This window comes from Hemiscyllium ocellatum, chromosome 32, assembly GCF_020745735.1.
Source record: "Hemiscyllium ocellatum isolate sHemOce1 chromosome 32, sHemOce1.pat.X.cur, whole genome shotgun sequence".
Lineage (NCBI taxonomy): Eukaryota > Metazoa > Chordata > Chondrichthyes > Orectolobiformes > Hemiscylliidae > Hemiscyllium > Hemiscyllium ocellatum.
In genome coordinates this window covers 46958783-46979537 of record NC_083432.1, presented here as the reverse complement: position 1 = coordinate 46979537, position 20755 = coordinate 46958783, and the positions used below count along the sequence as shown (strand labels likewise).

At 38.7% G+C, this 20755-nt stretch overlaps 1 protein-coding gene across 2 annotated transcripts in view; it reads right to left on the bottom strand.

Moving 5' to 3' along the window:
* npepps (aminopeptidase puromycin sensitive) overlaps window positions 1-20755 on the bottom strand; it is a 209027-nt gene that overhangs the window by 65140 nt on the left and 123132 nt on the right. For both annotated transcript variants that reach the window (XR_009646443.1, XM_060848704.1), the window contains exons 9-10: window positions 11994-12108; window positions 1127-1291 (exon numbers count right to left, since the gene is read on the bottom strand). Coding sequence is in view for 1 of the 2 variants with exons in the window: in XM_060848704.1 (XP_060704687.1) it covers window positions 1127-1291; window positions 11994-12108 (280 nt within the window). In the remaining variant the exon portion in view is untranslated. The remainder of the gene's footprint in view (window positions 1-1126; window positions 1292-11993; window positions 12109-20755) is intronic.

Here is a 20755-nt window from a genome sequence, read left to right as displayed (position 1 = left end):
AAGTCATACCTTCCCCTTTGTCTTTCTGATTGCTTCTTTGTCTACTGGATTAAAAACCCTAACTCTGATGCAAGTTTATCAACCTGAAATGTCTACTGTTCTTTTCACAATTGCTGCATGACCAATTTAATATTTTAAATGTGTTTTTTTTATTTTAATGGTGATTAAAATACTAGTTTGACTTACTGGTGATAAAATATTTCAAGAGCAAATACTCTTCTCAGCAGAATCTTGCAGTTTATTTTTCAGTGATGATGTGTATTGGGTTCATTGATGTGCTCAAAATTACCTTATTCTGCTTATTTGATGGTCTTTCAGCAAAGAAACTGATTTTGCAATGAAAAATAACTTAATTCATGGGATTGGAACCAACTTGCAGTGGATATACAAAAAAGGCCAAAAACATGAATATAAACAGTTTCCCATATTAAATCTTAATCATGGAATCACTGTCTAAAACATTTACATTTCAATTAATATTTGTGACACTACATGGCCAAAGCAAAACTGTGAAGAGGTGCACTCAACTTTGAGTACTATACTTCATCGTACCTCAACCAAATAACAGAAAATTTGAGCAAAATCTCATATCTATCTTTGTCAGACAATTGAAAAAAACAACTAGGCTCAGTATCCCTGGACTGGGAACTTTTAGTCAGAGTTCTCAAATCTGATCACCACTTGATCTTCGTTAGCAAGTACACATATATGTCACTGTCAATAAGTCCAGGAGAAGGTACAATCAGACAACCTGCCCACTTAAACAGATTGCCTGAATTTACTTCAAGAATTTTCTAGTTAGGCAACATACTGTATGGCAGCTGTTGCCTATGGGAGCTTGCCATAAAAATCAGCACCTTTATCACAGATGGGACAGGAGACAGAAATTGTCAGGAAAGAAACAAAAACATTGACAGAACTTCTGAATATGGTAACCACAAAACCATTACTCCTATGGAGCACATAAACAGAGTCAAGCTGCAAAGGTTGATGTTCTGACAACTGTTCTTAATTAAACACAGATCTTACAATCGATGGCAGGTCATGGTTCGGCAGAGGATTCAATTTAAAAGCATCCCTGCATCTCCACATAACATCCAAGGACTCGGGGGTGGAATTAGCCTACCTCAATTGGATGACTGCTGTCAAGAGCATCAAGTTCCAGAGCTCGTGTGTAGTCAGCAGATACAAACTGGGTCCAGATGTCATATTCTGGGAAGCAGTGGTCAACACAGAGATACTCAATCCAGGAAGCAAATCCCTCATTCAACCACAGATGGGTCCACCATTCCTACAATCAAACATTACAATTGAACAAAATTTAACATTTTTACTTTAAAATACAGTACAAATATTTAAATAGTCATCCCAAGGATGAAATTATGGCTGCTCGACTTCTATTTTTGATTTCATTGTGAAAGTATTTTGAAATCTGCAGGACTTTTCAATAGACTAAAACCAAACAACATGAGGACTCTTTGATAAAGCTTGAGCCTTTGGCTCAGATACATGAAGAAATTTACGTCTCGCCTTGCTAGATTTCAAAACGCTTTGATCTCAGAGGCATTGCTAGGTATTATCCTATAGAGATTATCCAAAAGGCTTCTTCAGATTTCACTGAACTTCTCATCTGTTTCACCCTAATGGTCTGCAATGCCACAACAATATCATTTTGCAATCTGGTTTCTTAGTTCTTTTGATGTAGATTTTGCTTTAACACAAGTCCCAAGACATCGACTCACTCCAATGTTGTGATTGAATCCATTCAAACAGACATCTTCCCTACTTTCCACTGATACACTCACATCTTCTCTGAAAAAGTTATTGCTAATAATAAGTTCTCAGTTCTCCTTCTGAGAAGGACTTACAACATAATCCTGTCTGCAGTAAACAAAAACAAACTGCAGGAATAGATTAATTTAGGATATCTGGTTGGCATGGATGAGTTAGGCTGAAGAGTTGTTTCCGTGATTCACAATACTATGACTTGTATGTTGGAAGTCAGAAACACGAAGCAAAAGTTGCTGGAAAAACTCATTAGGTCTGACAGCACCTATGGAGAGAAAGCAGAGCTAACATTTTGGGTCTCGTGACCCTTCTTAAGAACTGAATGTTGCCTTTGCTTTCTTGAGATAGATGCTGCAAGACCTGTTTATTTTCCCATCAATTTCTGTTTCTATAATCCTAATTGCACTTCATTCATTCAGTCAAAACTGCAGAGGCTAATGTGTCATCTGTAAGTATACAGCCTGGTTGCTCGTGAGCCATGCAGCTTTGGACCAAGATCTAGTTAACCCCAATCGATTAGATTAACTTCTCCAGATAATGATAGATCGAAGCAATCATACACAAAGAGGAGCATGAGAAGACTCAACCCTATTTTCAATTGGCACAAATGCAGATTAAAAATACACAACTAATTCATAACTAGTTTCACCAGAAGAAGGTTTCAAATCATTAAGTCAATACATCAACTTTACTTTTTTAAATATTAATTCAAGATAATTGCTTGATTTAGCTTTTGGGAATGTACACATTAACTTAATAAATGCAAAAGAACATAACTCAGTGAGGACTCCAGTGTCCAATTATAGAAATATAATATTGAATTTATAAAGAAGAAAACAGGCTTTCAAATGACAGCTTTGACACTTCTCTTTTACTGTGCTAGATTTTGCTTAAGTGGCACCATACAAACATCTAAACACCCCTCCCCTAGTTCTCTCTCTGGTTTTCTTGCAACCAGAAACCAACAACATCTTGATTCCAGCAACACCTTAAATGAGACTGCATGTTCCAACTGGTGCAGTTTTCTACTAGAAGAGCAATAATTGTAGATTATTTGTATAAGGTATTGTTTACAAGATCGATGTTAATCTTTTGGCTTTACAGTCAGTTCTGCTATAACGTGGTAGTTCTGTACTCATGCAATCCCATGTTATAAGAAAATTGTGTAATAGCCGCACCATTTAAACTAATGGGGCCAGAATCACATTAAAACCAACACGCTTTAAAACATCATTCATCAATTGCGTTATAGCAAATTTGTGTTAGTGAAATGTGCTTTAAAGAACTTGTAATGGCAAATGTTTAATATTTAATGAAAACAGCAAACCAGTGAAGCAAGCAAGCACTGATACCTATGAGAATAGGCAAATGTTGGAAAATCCTTACTGGAGCAAATTTTCACATGTGTTGACCGTAATGATATCAAAGGCCATGACATTTGAAAGCAAATAAATGATCATCAGTGATCCAAGATGCGGATCCATGAACATCAGCTAGCCACAAAACGACACGACCAGCTATCCCTAGTAGCCATACACTCAGACAACTAGGAACATGAATTTGACTGGGAAAACACTACCATCATAGGACAAGCCAGACAGAGAACAGCCAGGGAATTCCTAGAGGCATGGCATTCATCCACAAACTCCATTAACAGACGCATAGACTTGGACCCCATATACAAACCACTACAGCTGAAACTGACACCCGGAAACGGCAAGAAGATCCATCAACAGACACATCGACCTGGACCCCACATACAAACTACTACAGCTGAAACTGACACCCGGAAGCGGCAAGAACAAACCACTATAAATACCGGAAGAAACATCAAAGCAGCGCTTCACAGGAGGCTCCAATAGCACTGATGATGTTCCCTAGCCAGGGAACGAAACGTTTGCAGCAAAAACTTCCAGCTCGGCGAACAGAACCACAACATCTTGTACATCTCTATCAAGTCACCCCTAAACCTTCTTTTCTCCAATGAAAACAGCCCCAAGTGCCTCAAGCCTTTCCTCATACAATCTTCCTACCATACCAGGCAACGTCTTGGTAAACCTACTCTGCACCCGCTCCAGTGCCTCCACATCCTTCCGAAAGTATGGCAACCAAAACTGTACACAATACTCCAGATGCGGCCGCACCAGAGTTTTATACAACTGCAACATGACCTCAGGACTCCGGAACTCAATTCCTCTATCAATAAAAGCCAGTACGCCATATGCCATCTTCACAGCACTGCTTACCTGGGTGGCAACTTTCAGAGATCTGTGTACATGGACACCAAGATCCCTCTGCTCATTCACATTATCAAGTATCCCACCATTAGCCCAGTACTCCATCTTCTTGTTACTCTTACCTACTTTGAACTCCATTTGCCACCTTTCGGTCCAGCTCTGCAGCTCATCTATATCCTGCTGTAACCGACTACATCCTTCCTCACTGTCAACAACTCCACCATCCACAAACTTGCTCACCCAACCTTCTAGCCCCTCCTCCAGGTCATTTATAAAAATGACAAACAGCAATGGTCCCACAACAGATCCTTGTGGAACGCCGCTAGTAACTGCACTTCAAGATGAACCTTTACCATTAACTACTACCCTCTGTCTTCTTCCAGCCAGCCAATTCCTAATCCAAACCTCTAACGCACCCTCAATGCCATACCTCCATATTTTTTGCAGTAGCCTACCGTGGGGAACCTTATCAAACGCCTTACCAAAATCCATATACACCACATCTACCACTTTACCCTCGTCCACCTCCTTAGTCACCTTCTCAAAGAATTCAATAAGATTTGTGAGGCACGACCTGCCCTTCACAAAACCATGCTGACGATCCTTGATCACATTATTCCTATCCAGATGTTCATAAATCCTATCCCTTACAATTCTCTCTAAGACTTTGCCCACAACAGAAGTGAGACTCACCGGCCTATAGTTACTAGGGTTTTTGAACAAGGGAACCACATTCGCTATCCTCCAGTCTTCTGACACTACTCCTGTAGACAACGAGGACATAAAAACCAAGGCCAATGGCTCTGCAATCTCCTCCCTTGCTTCCCAGAGAGTCCTAGGATAAATGCCATCAGGCCCAGGGGACTTATCTATTGTCACCCTTTCCAAAATTTCCAACACCTCTTCCCTACATACCTCAAAGCCATCCATTCTAATTAATTATGACTCAATATTCACATCGGCAACAATGCCCTGTTCCTGAGTGAATACTGACAAAAAGTATTCATTCAGTGCCTCCCCAGTCTCTTCAACCTCCACGCACAACTTCCCGCTACTATCCTTGACTGGACCTATTCCTACCCTAGTCATTCTTTTATTCCTGACATACCTATAGAAAGCCTTTGGGTTTTCCCTAATCCTATCAACCAAGGACTTCTCATGTCCCCTCCTTGCTGCTCTTAGCTCTCTCTTTAGATACTTCCTGGCTACCTTATAACTCTCAATCGCCCCAACTGAACCTTCACGCCTCATCTTTACATAGGCCTCCCTTTTCCCTTTAACAAGGGATTCCAATTCCTTATTAACCACGGCTCCCTCACATGACCCTTTCCTCCCTGCCTGACAAGTACATACTTATCAAGGACACTAAATAGTTGCTCCTTGAACAAGCACCACATATCGATTGCGCCCTTCCCTTGAAGCCTACTTTTCCAAGCCACGCATCCTAAGTCATGCCTCACCACATCATAATTTCCCTGCCCCCAGCTATAACTCTTGCCCTGCAGTGCACACTTATCCCTCTCCATCACGAGAGTAAAAGTCACCGAATTGTGGTCGCTGTCCCCAAAGTGTTCACCTACCTCCAATTCTAACACTTGGCCTGGTTCGTTACCCAGAACCAAATCCAGTGTGGCCTCACCTCTTGTTGGCCTGTCTACATATTGTGTCAGGAAACCCTCCTGCGCACATTGGACAAACACCGACCCACCTAACGTACTCGAGCTATAGCTTTCCCAGTCAATATCTGGACAGTTAAAGTCCCCATAACAACCACCCTATTACTTTCACTCTTCTACTGAATCATCCACGCAATCCTTTCTTTTACATCTCTAGGACTATTAGGAGGCCTATAGAAAACTCCTAACAGGGTGACCTCACCTTTCCTATTTCTAACCTCAGCCCAAACTACCTCAGATGGAGAGTCTTCATCCATTGCCCTTTCCACCGCTGTAATACTATCCTTGACAAGCAATGCCACACCTCCCCCTCTTTTACCCCCACCTCTGACCCTACTAAAACATTTAAACCTTGGAACCTGCAACAGCCATTCCTGTCCACGTTCTACCCATGTCTCCGAAATAGCCACAACATCGAAATCCCAGGTACCAACCCAAGCTGCAAGTTCCAAAGGGTCTCTGGTTCAAGTTGAGAGGGGAAAAGTTTAAGGGAAATATGCGCACAAGGTTCTTTACATAGAGGGTGGTGGGTACCATTACGAAGTTGAAGATACATACTGTACCTTTAAGAGAAAGTGAATGCTGTTTTGCATCTGTCATATATGACTAGCTAGCAGTCTCAGAGTGTACTGGAAAATTGAAAATATGTAACATTTGGCTGTGAAATTGATACCTGAGTTTTGGTTGCTGTTCTGTCAACATTTCAAATTTAGCCAGTTTAAATTATGACCCAGGATACTAAAACCCAATAGAGTTTGAATCAAAAGTTGACAAAAATAATAAATTCAATGATATGATTTGATGTTTATGGTATAGGGCAGCAGGCATTTTGAACTTTAGACAGAGTATACTGCCACTGAGAGAGACTGCCATTCAAAATACTCTCTATCAAAAGGTACCTTTCTCATATGTAACATCATTGCAGTAAAAGACAGAGGATGACCCAGGGAGATCTTCAGCTGGCAGGAGGACACCAGAGACGACAGCCGCAGTGTGGTTTTGAAATTAAGTTGAAGGAATTTTCATATGGGTTTTTTTATTAGAACAGTATGTTGTTACACAGTTAGAAGCTGTTAGAAACATTTAAGACGAAGGAGGGTTTGAGTTGTAAATAGTTGTTGTATAATGTTCATTTTTAGAGTTAAGGAATAAATTTATATTATGTTTTTTAAATAGTGGAATGTGGGTATTCTGTCACTCATATTTTAACAGGTTATGAGGCAAGGTGAGCTTTTCTTGGTGTTTCGTTTAAGTAGCAGAAGGGTTCACCACTGTGTCATAACAGTTTGGGGGCTCGTCCGGGATTTGAACCCAGGACTTCTCACAATCTTAAGAATGATTTCTCTTATTTTTAATTTAATCAACCACAAGTAACTGAAATTAAACAAACTGTCTCACCTACATTTCATTTAAAGATCTAGGACATGAATCGGCAAGTGTTTAACTCTGCTGGATCTTTCATACACCAAATCTGTTCAAATATGTCCAAATCACAGAGTGGATCAGTCTAAACCCATCCAAAAAGCCATAGGCAATAATAAAACCAGCACCGTTGTTGCCAATTCCGCATTCAACAAATCTTTCACATGGATTATGATGGATTGTGCCCGTCCCCTCACAAAAACTAGAAGTGAGAACCAGTACTTGCTAACCATAATGGATGTGTCTACCAGATTTCCGGAGGCAATTCCATTCCAGAGTATTAAAGCAAAAAAGGTGGTAGAGAAGTTAATAACTTTCTTCACGCAGTATGGGCTACCCAGAGAGATTCAATCAATCAGACCAAGGGTTTAATTTTACTACTCAGCTGTTTAAGTAAGTAATGGATAGCTTAGGCAGACAGCACTTGAAATCACGTGTGTACCATCCTAAATGCCAGGGAGCTTTGGAAAGGTGGCATCAGACTGTGATGAACATGTTAAGAGCATACTGTCAGGATTACCCAAATGAATCTACTCAGTTTACTTGCTTTCAGTTAGTAGTCGGACATGAAATAAGAGGGCCTTTGAAATTAATTAAAGAGAAATTGACAGGACCAAAGTCGGAGATCTAACACTTGGATTATGTATCGGAGGTGAAGGAGAGATCAAATCGGAAGGTGAGTAAGCTAAACAGCATCTAAAGAGGGCACAGCATAGAATGAAGCAGGTGGCAAATAAAAACTCTAAAATTTGGATGTTTTCCGAAGGGATGACGTATCAGTATTGGTACCAGTGATAGGAGATACCTTCAAAGCCAGGCTTAGTGTTCCCTATCATATTGAGAAAAAGTTGAATCAGGTAAACCATCTGGTAAAGATGCTGATTCGGAAAAACTGTATTGGGTGTGTCATGTGAATATGTCGAAACATTATAATAGAGTCAGGGAACTAGAGAAACAAGTGTTAATTACTGCCCCGCAGAGTGAGGAATCAAATCCAGGTGTCATGAAGTCTGATGTGCCTCAAAATACGTTAAACAATATGGAAGTCCTTGAGGAGTGGGTCTAAGTTAGTGAACTGTCTTGGAAGCAAAGAACGCAGTTGAAAGGTTTGTTGCAGTAGTATGAGGACATATGCACGAATAAAATGGGGAGGATTAATGTTATTGTGCGTGAGATAGAAGTAGGAAATGCTGTTCAAATAAAACAACACCCCTACAGGTTTAATCCTTTCAAAGCCATAGGACCAGAAGAAAGTGGATCCGATGCTCAACGAAGATACCATCGAACTGAATCGGAGTGAGTAGAGTTTGCTGGTCGTGTTAGTTCCCAAACCTGACAGGACTCAATGATTTTGTGTGAACTATTGGAAGGGCAATGCTGTAACAAAATCGGACTCATAGCCAGTACCAAGATTGAAGGACTGTATAGAGAATGTTGGACAAGCCAGTTACATCACAAAGTTGGACTTACGGCATGGTTATTGGCAGGCAACTTTATCAGAGAATATGAAAGAAGTTTCTGTATTTGTAACTCCAAATGGCCTATATCATTTTAAAGAGTTGTCATCTGGAATGAAGAACACACCAGCTACATTCCAAAGACTCATGAACAGAGTTTGGCTGGGTTAACAACATGCGCGGTTTATCTGGATGATGTAGTGATCTTTCATGAGTCATGGTAGGATCACATGGTACAGTTGGCAGAGGTCTTTGAACAATTAAGTTTATTACCAGTTTTGCTTCTCTTAAAGAAAACAGAATTTGCAAAGGCAGAGCTGACGTTCTTGGGTCATTAGGCCACTGTTGGAATATTGCGTGCAATACTGGTCTCCTTCCTATCGGAAAGATGTTGTGAAACTTGAAAGGGTTCAGAAAAGATTTACAAGATGTTGCCAGGGTTGGAGGATCTGAGCTACAGGGAGAGGCTGAACAGGCTGGGGCTGTTTTCCCTGGAGAGTTGGAGACTGAGGGGTGATCGTATCGAGGTTTACAAAATTATGAGGGGGATGGATAGGATAAATAGGCAAAGTCTTTTCCCTGGGGTAAGGGAGTCCAGAACTAGTGGGCATAGGTTTAGGGTGAGAGGGGAAAAATCTAAAAGAGACTAAGGGGCAACCTTTTCACACAGAGGGTGGTACGTGTATGGAATGAGCTGCCAGAGGATGTGGTGGAGGCTGGTATAATTGCAACATTTAAGAGGCATTTGGATGGGTATATGAATAGGAAGGGTTTGGAGGGATATGAGCCGGGTGCTAGCAGGTGGGACTAGATTGGGTTGGGATATCTGGCCTGCATGGATGGGTTGGACCGAAGGGTCTGTTTCTATGTTGTACATCTCCATGACTCCACGACCATAATATCGATCATCGAAGGTTGACTCCAAGGAACGCAAAGACGAAGGTTTCAAGAAATTTCTACTAACCTCGATGAAAGAGGTGCTTCGATTTTTGGGACTAAGTGGATTCTACTAAGTGTTCCAAACTTCAGCAGCGTCATGACATGCTAACAGATTTACTTAAGTACAAAAAATTTTGGTGGACAGAATTGTGCCAGGAGGTATTTGACAATTTAAAAGTAGTATTAACCACATCAGTCTTAACTACAAAAAACTTTTGAAAAAGATTTTTTCCATAACTTTCACACCATTCAAAGTTGCAGTTGATGCTCGTGATAGGAGTTGGAGCTGTACAGCTACAGGATGATGATAATGGAACTGAACAGCCAATTGGCTACTTTTCAAAGAGACCCAACATCCACCAGAGAAAATACTCTACCATCGAAAAGGAATTATTGAGTTTGGTACTGGCCTTGCAACATTTTAACATTTATGAGAAGAACAACATGTCACAAACAGTTGTATATACGAATCATAATCCTCTTACATTCAGACAAGAATAGAAGACTATTTCATTGTAGTCTTATGTTACAAACTTTTAATTAACAAACTGTACATGTTGCAGGTCATTAAAATATGATAACAGATGCGTTATCACAGATTTAAAGCATAAAATATCGATAAGATTGAACCGATACATATATATATGTGCAGAAATTAATATGAGCTTAGCTGAGTGACCTTTGTATATCACAGTAATGGGGTTAATTTGACAAAAAAAATGAAGCCATCTTCATTTTGTTCTGAAGTTGTAAATAGTTGATGTCTAATGTTCAGTTAATCAGTTGTTAGTTTTAAGTCTGAAATAGATAAGTTTTTGACAAATGGAAGTACTAACGAACTTAGCCAAAGTTAGGCATATCAAGTTCGGCCACAGATCAGTCATGATATAATGGCACAGCAAACTCACTGTGCTGAATTTTCCACCAGTTCCTAATTTCCCAATTGTACAATCTAATAAAATGGAGCCCAAACAATATATTCAGCTAGTATTAAAATGCTGACAATAGGCTTTTCATACCATGTCCAACAGAATAAAGTACAGGAAGACAACCCTTTATCTGAAATCCCAAAATCCGAAAAGTTCCAAAATCCAAAGACTTTTTTGCTAATTATTTTCTCATTAATAAGGTTGTTTGGCGTGCAGTTAACTCAAGTCCACACCCGCTCGATGCATGTCACTCAGATGCAACATGCAGGGGCATGGTCCAGCAGTGGCAGGCCTCAACTTTGTTTCAGGGCCTGTTTTACTCAAGTTAGTCTGTTCTTTGGAAAGAATTTTTTTTTTAAACAATTTCACTAAACTGTCACTTATTCTGAAATTCAAAAAATTCTAAATTCCAAAACCCAGCTGGACCTGAGCATTTCGGATAAAGGATTGTACCTGTAAATTGTTGTGCATATTATATTGATACTTATACAGTGTATTCACACTGTTATAATCAAAAGTTACGTGAAAATCCTAGAAAAGTGCTGCTGAATTCACACTAAACCTAAATGGACTTACTTTTATAGATGTCTCATGAAAGTGTGATCTGGCAGTAGAATGACAATATTCAAACTCTAATGTTGCTGCCTATACTTAAGTACTTGCATAACTTCAACTCCTTGGATCAGCAGACAACATACACAGATATATCAGTAGAACTTGTGCTACTTGTGTATCAAGCATGCCAGTTTTGCTTCAAACATGAGATGATATGCACTCAAGATATGAATGCACTGGTATACATTTTTAATACTGACTGACATAACCACAATATCTCTGAAAACTATTCTCATGTTGGATATACAAAATACAAACAAATGTTCAGTATGTTAGGCAGCATCTGTGGGACAGAGAAAGAGTTAACTTTTCAGGTTGAATACCATTAAAAGTCTGATTTATACGGTGACATAGTGATGTTGATCTGTTCTGATAAGTCACAGATGCTAGTTTCTCTAGCCACATATCCTACCTGACAGGCTGCATGTTTCTAGCATTCGCTGTTTTCATTCTATTCTGGGAAACGGTAGAAAGTGTAAAAGGTTTCAACTTAGAAGCTCCTTGTGGGGAATAAAATTTACAACAACATTTTATGGAGGTAAGAAAGAAACTTTACCACCTTTTGTCAGACACACACCAGGTAATTCCATTGCTGTTAAAACATACTAGCAAAAAAAAGTAAATGAGGTAGTTAGAAACTCAGTAACACATACTTCATTACAACCTAAAACGACTTCAGAGAAATGAAATCTACTACCTTTTGTAGTATGAGATGTCCTGAAATCTGTAACACCAATTGTTGTTAGCTTGAATCAGACTTTGCAATTGTGACTGAACCATGAATTACCCTGAACAGCGGTTCACTGGTACACTGAAATTCTGTGTCGCCTGCAGGAGTTTGCCTGGAGACACATATCTTACTGAAAACAGAACAAAGATAAGCTGAGTTTTAACAAATACAGCCTTATTTTACAAAAATTTGAATATTACCATGGTGACTAGATTTCCAAACCACTGATGAGCAAGTTCATGGCCGACTACCAAAGCGACCCACTGTTTTGATGAAGCACAGGAGTTTTTGGGATCAATCAGGAGAGCTGTTTCTCTGGAGGAAATGAAAAATAAGAGATATATTTCAGGAAATGAGAAGAGCATTTTGAAGGTAAATAATTAAACCTATACAGCTTCTAAAGATATTTCAGGGTAAATTCACAAAGCAGTTTTTGCTTACTCCACTTTGCAATTACACCAAGGTCCTGTATGTCAGGATTTGTTCTGTCAGTGCTGTTTCCATCACATTAATTCAAGAGTTCAAACAGTGTGGAATGATGTTCAAGAACGAAACACACAGTCCATCCACTTCACTCATCTCAATATGATCTACTAGTATATTGCAGTACCAGAACATGTCCTTAATAAAAGTTGTCTAAGTTTGTTAGAATCCTCAAAACACATTAATGGAGTTCAAAAGTGTACTTCACATTAAATTGTACATTTAGTTCTGACTGAAAAATTAAGTTCCTACCCAGATCTAAATTCTAAATTGTAAAATTCAATCTCACTGACCCTAAAATTCAAAGTGAATGGAAGTACTGGTAGTTTTGGCCATTAAGCTTGAATAACCGAATCATACAGCGAACCTGGTCTCACTCCAACTTTGAGAGCTGAAGAAGGGTCACTGAACTTGAAACATTAACTCTGTTTTCTCTGCACAGATGCTGCCATCTCTCCTGAGTTTTTCTCGCAATTTTTGTTGTTTGTTTGAGATAATGATGGCAGTTAGAGCAAAAGTATGGATGCTGTGCCCGAGGGAGGGGAAAAGAAAGTAGGATTCTGGGTTCTTCCAGGTGCCTACTTTTCCATTTTGAGCTAATATTAGTAATTGGATACCAAAACCAAATGCTGCATATTTCTGAGCTGTTCAATTCCAAGTGTTGATTTCTGAATTGTGAGGAGAAAAATGCGAGACAGAGTGGCGCCAAACGGCTTTGGTTGACATCGAGTATTAAAATGTTATAAGTACAGCAGAGACAAGGAAACATCCAGAGCCTGCAGACAGAAAGCATCCATCTCTCCCTCTCTCTGTCCATGTGGGAAAAAGACAGAAAATGCCAAAAAATTTTGAAGACTTAAATCCACCCAATCAACCGCTGAAGGATGACAGCCACTCTATAGCCAACACCATTTATTATTGCTAAAATCAAAAGAACCGATAGAAATTAACTTTCTACACCTTGTGTCTAGATTTTTAATCTTTACCCTGCCATTTTTTAATGTGTGGTATCAATTTGTGTTGTGTCTGGAAAATTGAAATACATGTATGTGGGTTGTTTTGAAGGGGTACACTAAGTTGTATAGCAATAAATTAGAAATTCTTTTTGCTGAAGTTAAGTCTGATACAATAAAGAGTCGTTTCGTATTGTCAAAGCTGGTAGAAATCAGATGACAGCTTAATGGACATTAGGACAGAATTATCTACGCACACTTCCCATTTAAGTTGTGACAATATTTAAAGCTTTGGACACATTTAAGAATTGCAGCATTTTAAATGTTATGAGCAATGGGATAATAAATTGCTTAAAATATTCACAAGTGCAATAGACTTGAAACCAATTGTGGTTCGTGTTTGACTTCATGATAACTTGTCAAGAAAAATGTTCTAACTTACAATTGGTTCTTCCAAGGTTTTTGATCAGTTCGAAGAACATGTCATAAGAATGAATTGTACCAAAGTACAAAAGCTTCTTAAAGTGCAGAAATACCTCGATGACGACTTCTGAAATTTTTAGAAGTGGGTTCTCAGATATCTTATTTGATTGATTTCAATTCGTTATGTGGAGTATGAGTATGGAAGATTCCTCTTCCTACTACTTAGATGCTTAGTGGTGCATTGTAACACTGTCAGTGTCTATCAACTTAGCATAGATCCAGTTTGCTATACATGTGGAGAATTATTTGAACAACTGCAGTGTAACTAACCTTTTGTGAACCATTGATAAAATTCATGAATGTCCTTTTGTAAGAGATCAAATTAAAATAGCTGTCTGTTAACTAGCTCCTAGAAATTACAAAAGCATTTCAGGAAGATTTATTGGACCTCAAAATCAAGTAGGATATTTAGAGAAAGGTGACAAATAGAGTTTGCATATTTTCTTCTTAGGGAGCTGGAGGATGAGGGAGGTGAAATATAAATATTAATTGAAAACACTTTAAACCAACTTTTTAACAAATAGTTACTTAATGGCCAATGCTGCATTGCTTTTTAAGCTTGGGTATCAAGTGTAGCTGACCAAACATAATCCTGAATGGAGAATTTATATTAATACATTTAGTAATCAGGAATATTAGACTGCAGAAAGAAAGCTTATTTGAGGTAGAAGGAAAAGAGTAGGTAGGGAAAGAATAAACTTTGCATAATGGAAAGATGTAAGGGTCTCTTTGGCGGACGATTCTGTTACTAAATATAAAAATGATGAGGGATGAGGGAGCAAAGTAAATCCAAGATGATGCCAAATTGAGGGTATGGGAGATTGTGTCTAGGATCACTAGAAACTACAGATTGAAAAGCAGGATAGGCAGCTAAAAGCACAAGTCTTGCATTTTACTGGACTTTTCATGATTACCAGACATCTCAAAAGGTTTCATTAATAAGGAAGTATTTTTGAAGAGTAGCCACTGATAACAAGTTCCCACAACAACATTGTACTAATGCCCAGATCATTATCTTTTTTGTTATGTTGAGTGATTCATAGAAGTCATAAATGTTTAGGGCACAGAAAAAGGCTATTTGGTCCTTTGTATTGGTGCCAGCTGAACATTGTAGATTAATTCCATTTTCCAGCAATTGGTTTGTACTCCAGGCAATTTATAAACAAAACTGAAGATTTCTGCTTCTACTAGCCTTCCAGTGAGTGAGATGCACACCAGACACTCATTGGTTGAAAACCAATTTTCCTCATCTCCCCCCCTAATTCTTTCACCTTCACTTTAAATCTATGCCTTCTCATCTGTGATTCTGTCAAAGCAAGGAGGCCTTTCCATTCACTCTGTCCAGAATTTTACACATCTCAAACAAACTTACCCTCAGAATCCCCTGCTCCAAGCATAACAATCCCAACCTATCAAATCTTCCTGCTATTTTCCAATCTAGTTAACATCATCATAAATCTCTTCTGCACTTTCCTCTGTATTAATTCGACCAGGACTGTTCGCATTACTTAATTGGTGGCCGAAGTTATGATTTATACAGTTCCAGCATAACCTCCCTATTTTACATTTTGTTACACAGGTAATAAAAGAAAGGATTCTATACACCTTTTGGAATCAGCTGGCCGATTTGTTCGAATTCCAGCGATTCCCTCTTCCAAGCATATTGCTTGTGGGGAAATACTTCTTTTAGCATAACTGCACTAATATTGAGCAGAAGACGAGGTCTCATGCCACACTGAGTCAAATGGTGCTTCCAAGTTACCAAATGTAATGATTTATGCCAGGAGAATCATGGGACTGAGTGATGTTCTGGCTTGTCCAACACTGACGTTACTATAATTCAATTTGACTGTATTTTACTGTTGCATGAATAACCCACCACCATACAGATTAACTCCATAAATAATCAAGTCCTGCTTGAACATGGAGATAATGTCTATATTTCATGTCGTCAGACACAGCACCATACCCTAGCACATAGGGCCAGTGTTCATCAACTCCAGCTGTGCAGGTAATATGGTCAATTCATCTGGCATTGAAAATTTGCAGTAACTCTGGTGTCAGGGATATTGTTAGTCTCAATACTTGCTGGGTAAATGATTTCTATCTCTGGATCTTTAGGATTCGCATTAGGCAGTTATTTCTCTCAAGCCACCTGTTTTTTGTGCGCAGTACAAAGCCAAAATATTTGAACTGGCTCTCTGGGAGCTTGACCCCATCCCTTCACACTGCTGCTATTGTTTCAGCTTTTAAAAATACACTCCAAAGCCCCACAAGCTGTTCATTTTATTGGCTTGAAACATACTGCTCCATCACTTCTGTCTCACTCTCTCTATATAGAAGAACCAGGACAAAATACTCCTCTTAAAGCCAAAATATCAACACAACTTTCCCCTCCACTTTATAAAAATGATCGATCAATCAATATACAAAGATAGCTTCATTTATAAAAACCTTTAGTCTTATGTTACAAATACATTACAATACATATACATTATATCCACATTTCAATGAATGTTTGCATACTTACAGTGAATACTACAGTCCATTTTAATCCATTTTTTCCTGCCACAGAACATCTCAGTCTTCCTTCACAGTCGCGACAATGTGCTGGCAATTACATTCTCTAGTTCTGCCACATGCATAACTTTCAAATTGAATGGCCACAAATAATAAGCTCCATCTAAACTGTCTGAAGTTTTTATCCTTAAATTTATTCCCATAACTTTAAGTGGTTATGATCAGCATATACAATTGTTTCAGACACAGGACTGGCAACATAAATGTTGAAATGTTGCAATGCTAACAGCAAACATATGGCCTCCTTTTCAATTGTGAAATATTTCTGTTGAATACTCAGCAACACTATTTTCTCGTAGTCTTCTTGCAAAATTACAGCACCAACACCCACTTGCACTGATAGCCACCTTGAATGGCTTTGTAGTTAGGTGTGACTAACACGAGGGAAGTGGTTAACATGTTTCAGGTTGTCACATGCCTTTTGACGCTCTTGCTTCCATGGACATTTTCTGCACCTTGTCAACAGGACAGTCAGTAGAGTAAGCAAACTGCTAAAATTTGGTATGAATTTTAAATAAAAACCATTCAGTCCCAGGAACTGTAGTATTTCCCTCTTCAGTGGTATGGGAACGTTCTAAATAACCTGTTTTCATATCCTGTGCAGCCATTTGTCCATGACCAATAACATGACCCAGGAATATGACTTGGGCTTTTGCAAATTCCCTCTTAGGAAGTTTATCACCAAGCCTGCTTCCTGAAGTTGGCTGAACAATTCCAACATATGTTCCGAATACTCCTTCCACATCTCACCAGATCATCCATGTACACCACACAACAGGGTAATCCTGAAATGACTATTGATTATTCTTTGAAATGTGGCTGATGCATTCTTCATACCAAATTACATAACATTAAACTGGTACAGTCCATTCGGTGTCACGTAATTTGAAATTTCCTTCACTTTTTCAGATAAGGTCCTTACCAATATCCTCTGTATTTCCAACTTATAATTCCGAGTTGCTTGTCTCATCTTCTCAATAATGTCTTCCAAACATGGCACAGGTTATGAATCAGATTTTGTAACTGCATTGACTTTACTATAGTCCACATATAAATCACTGGGTATCATCTGGTTTTGGCACCATTACTATGGGTGAGCTCTATTGTCTGCAACTCACTTCAATTATATTTTTAAAGTGAGCTTTCAATCTCTTTCTGAACCTATGCCAACTTTAGAGGGTTACTTTTATAACGATGCTGATTAATTCAAACAGCAATTCCTAGATCTACATCATGACAGCACGGGAAGCAAATTGTGGGCTGGAGCCTGTGGTTGGAGGCAGTCAGAGTCCTGGAGGTGAGTCGTGGGCCACAGCCCAGCACGTGGAGGCAGCTAGGCTCCCTGTTCTGAAGCCTGGTAGGCACTGATTCAGTGAAATATGTCAAGGACTGTAATTTGAGTTTTCTTAAAGCATTGTATTCCTTCACCAGGCTTTCTTTTTACTCTTTCAATTCTGTAACAAACACAAAGTATCTGTACCTGATACTCTGTGCCAAAAGTGACATTACGAACTTTTCACTGCACTCATTTGAGTGCACATGACAATATTCTAATCTATGTGTAATTAGGTTAGTACTTCCCAGCTTATTTCCACCATGTGATTGTAATAATCCTCTCAGGTCATTTCAATTTTCCTCTGGAGGGGAACTCCATAATTTAGCCCAATTTGAGAACTTCCTCATTGTCCAGTTTAACTTGAGGAATGCCAAATTTACAACAATCATTGGTTCTTTACTCTGTTGCAATGAGTAACACATTCTCCTTTTGCTTTATCTTCCCTATCAAAATATCTTTTGAGCATATTCACCTGACACATAGAAAGAAATCAATCTGGCATTCTTATTAAATATTTCAGCTTATTCAATTTCCTTTCGATTTAATAAGGCCACCAAACCTTTCCTTTATAAGGTTCACTGACCACTGACACTAACACTAACATTATCTCCACGAGCAAAGTTGCAAATTTTTGATTTCTTGTCTGCTTCCAGCGACATCATGTGTTTTGCTACTTTTAAATGCTGTCTCGTCAATCCCACCCACTCTATTTAATCTTTCCCTAAAATTTGATTTGGTCTGAATATATGATCTCTGAACTGACTTGCCAATTTCTCTTGAAATGATTTCAGCGATCCACTTACCTAATGTCCAAAACCTAATTGATTCATTATGTACATGCCTAACTGTAAAAGAGGCAAATAGAACTCCTATATCCCAATCCTCTGATAGTCTTGACTGTAAGTTGTCAACATGGTCTTTAAAGTTTGATATCACTGTTCAATGTTCCTTGCAATTCTGGACGGTGTGCAATGGATTTTATTTCTATCCACAACTTCCTTGAATAACTGATTTAAAATTTGACTCTTGAACCAATTGTATCTCTGTGGTTTAAGTAAATTTAGTAAAACATTTGAATGACTCTTCTATAATCCTTTTAGTTGTGATGCTGCATAATGAAACGGCCCCCACTAAGCTAGTAGACACATCTGTTATGGACAACAAATATAGTTTCCCAATTTTTGTTTCAGGTAGGGGTAGGGGTCCTACATAAAAGGTTCCTCAAATGCAGGAATAGGTATTAAGGGTGCTAGTGTTATCACTGACTGACGTTTTCCAATTATGTGACATATGACATGTCCAGCAAAAATCAATGACATCCTTATGCAATCCAAGTCAAAAAATATGTTTTTGCATTTTGACTTAAATTTTCTTTGCTCTCAAAAGATCTCTTATTGGTAATTCATGTGCAAGCCACAATATCTGCTTTTTATAACGTACCGATAATACAACTTGAACTTCTGCCGATTTTTCATCTGCCTGAATGTGTGATGGTCTCCATTTTCTCACCAAAACAATTTCTAAGATTGTAACATTCTGAGGTACACAGATTCTTCCTCGGTGTATGCTTTTTGATACAACTGCTTTAATTTTTCATCTTTGTGGCAATTCAGTTAACTTCTCTGAACTAAAAATATCCATTTTGTCCTCCACCTGTTTTTCTCTAACCATTTGCTCAAGCATGGTTTCTGATAAATTGAACTTCAACTTTATCTTTATTCTACGATTTCGCCTCCTGTTCACCTGTGGCTTGTGACCTTGTTACCAGAGTCAGGAAACATCCCACAAGATACTTCTGTATCACCTCAGTTTCCTGATTTTCCACTGGCTTTTCAACTCCCACCTGTGATCCAGCTACATCAATACAAAGGATAAACTATTTCTGGAACACAGAACTTCTCTATTACTCCACTTTTCACTGGACTCCCCAACCTCACTTTATATAATGGAACACTGCTCTTCTCACACATTACCACTTTTCTAGAAATACACCTCTCAAATTAGGCATCTCCTTATCTCTCACCAAAGACGACTTATTCCTTTACCTGCTCTCCAAATACATGAGTTAAATCTTACCAACACAAGTAAACTCTTGAAAGAGATTTAGCACTTGCTTCTCAACCAACCCTTAACCAGATTGTACATTCTTTTGGCTTTATAGCTTCCGCTGTTTTCTCCTTTTCCACTTCAACAAAACTCACTGGCTTATCCTGTTTTCCCACATCTGTCTTCCCAGTGGCTTACTTTATTACTGTGAATACACGGAGCATTTTTACTTCTCTTTCCCCTTTATGAGTTTCCTTTTTACCCTGTGGCAAACTACATTTGCTATGTACAATGAGATCTCCTTTTTCCTTAACACTTGAGGATTTCTCTTTTCCTCAGTTTCTATTCCTCATGGATTGAAATTGATGTTGGAAGCCAAATTTTGATATATGAACCAATTCATATTCATCTGCCATTTCTGCTGCTAATCTTGCAGTCTTAAGCCTCTGCTCTTGCACACAAGTGCTCACGACTTCAGGAAGAAAATTTTTGAACTCCTTCAAAATAGTTCTCTCTCCAAGAGTGTTGTATGTTTGATAAATTTTCTAGGCATTTATCCAAAGTTATTTCATTTGATTCTTTCAAACTCTGTGTATGTCTGACTGAGTTCCCTTTTTAAATTTCTTAAACATTGCCTATAGGCTTCTGGCACTAGCTCATATGCACTTAAGATTACTTTTTTCATCTCATCATACTTCCCAGATACCACCTCTGATAGTAATGTAAATAACTCACTATCTCTATCTACTAACCTTGTTTGGATCAACAATATCCACATGATTAATAGCCATTTCATTTACCTAGCCACTTTCTCAAATGAAATGAAAAGGCTTTTACAGCCTTCTCAATGAACTTAGACAATGCTTGGACGTACTTAAGCAGATCCCCAACAGGCCTTTGGCTATGATGGGATTGCTCTCCATCACTGTCCTCACCACTATTCCTACCTTCACCTCTACCTCCACCATTTTCAAGGCAGAACTGGTACTGCAGATACTGGAGATTAGAGTCATGATTAGAGTGGCGCTGGAAAAGCACAGCAGGTCAGGCAGCATCTGAGGAGTAGGAAAATTGACGCTTC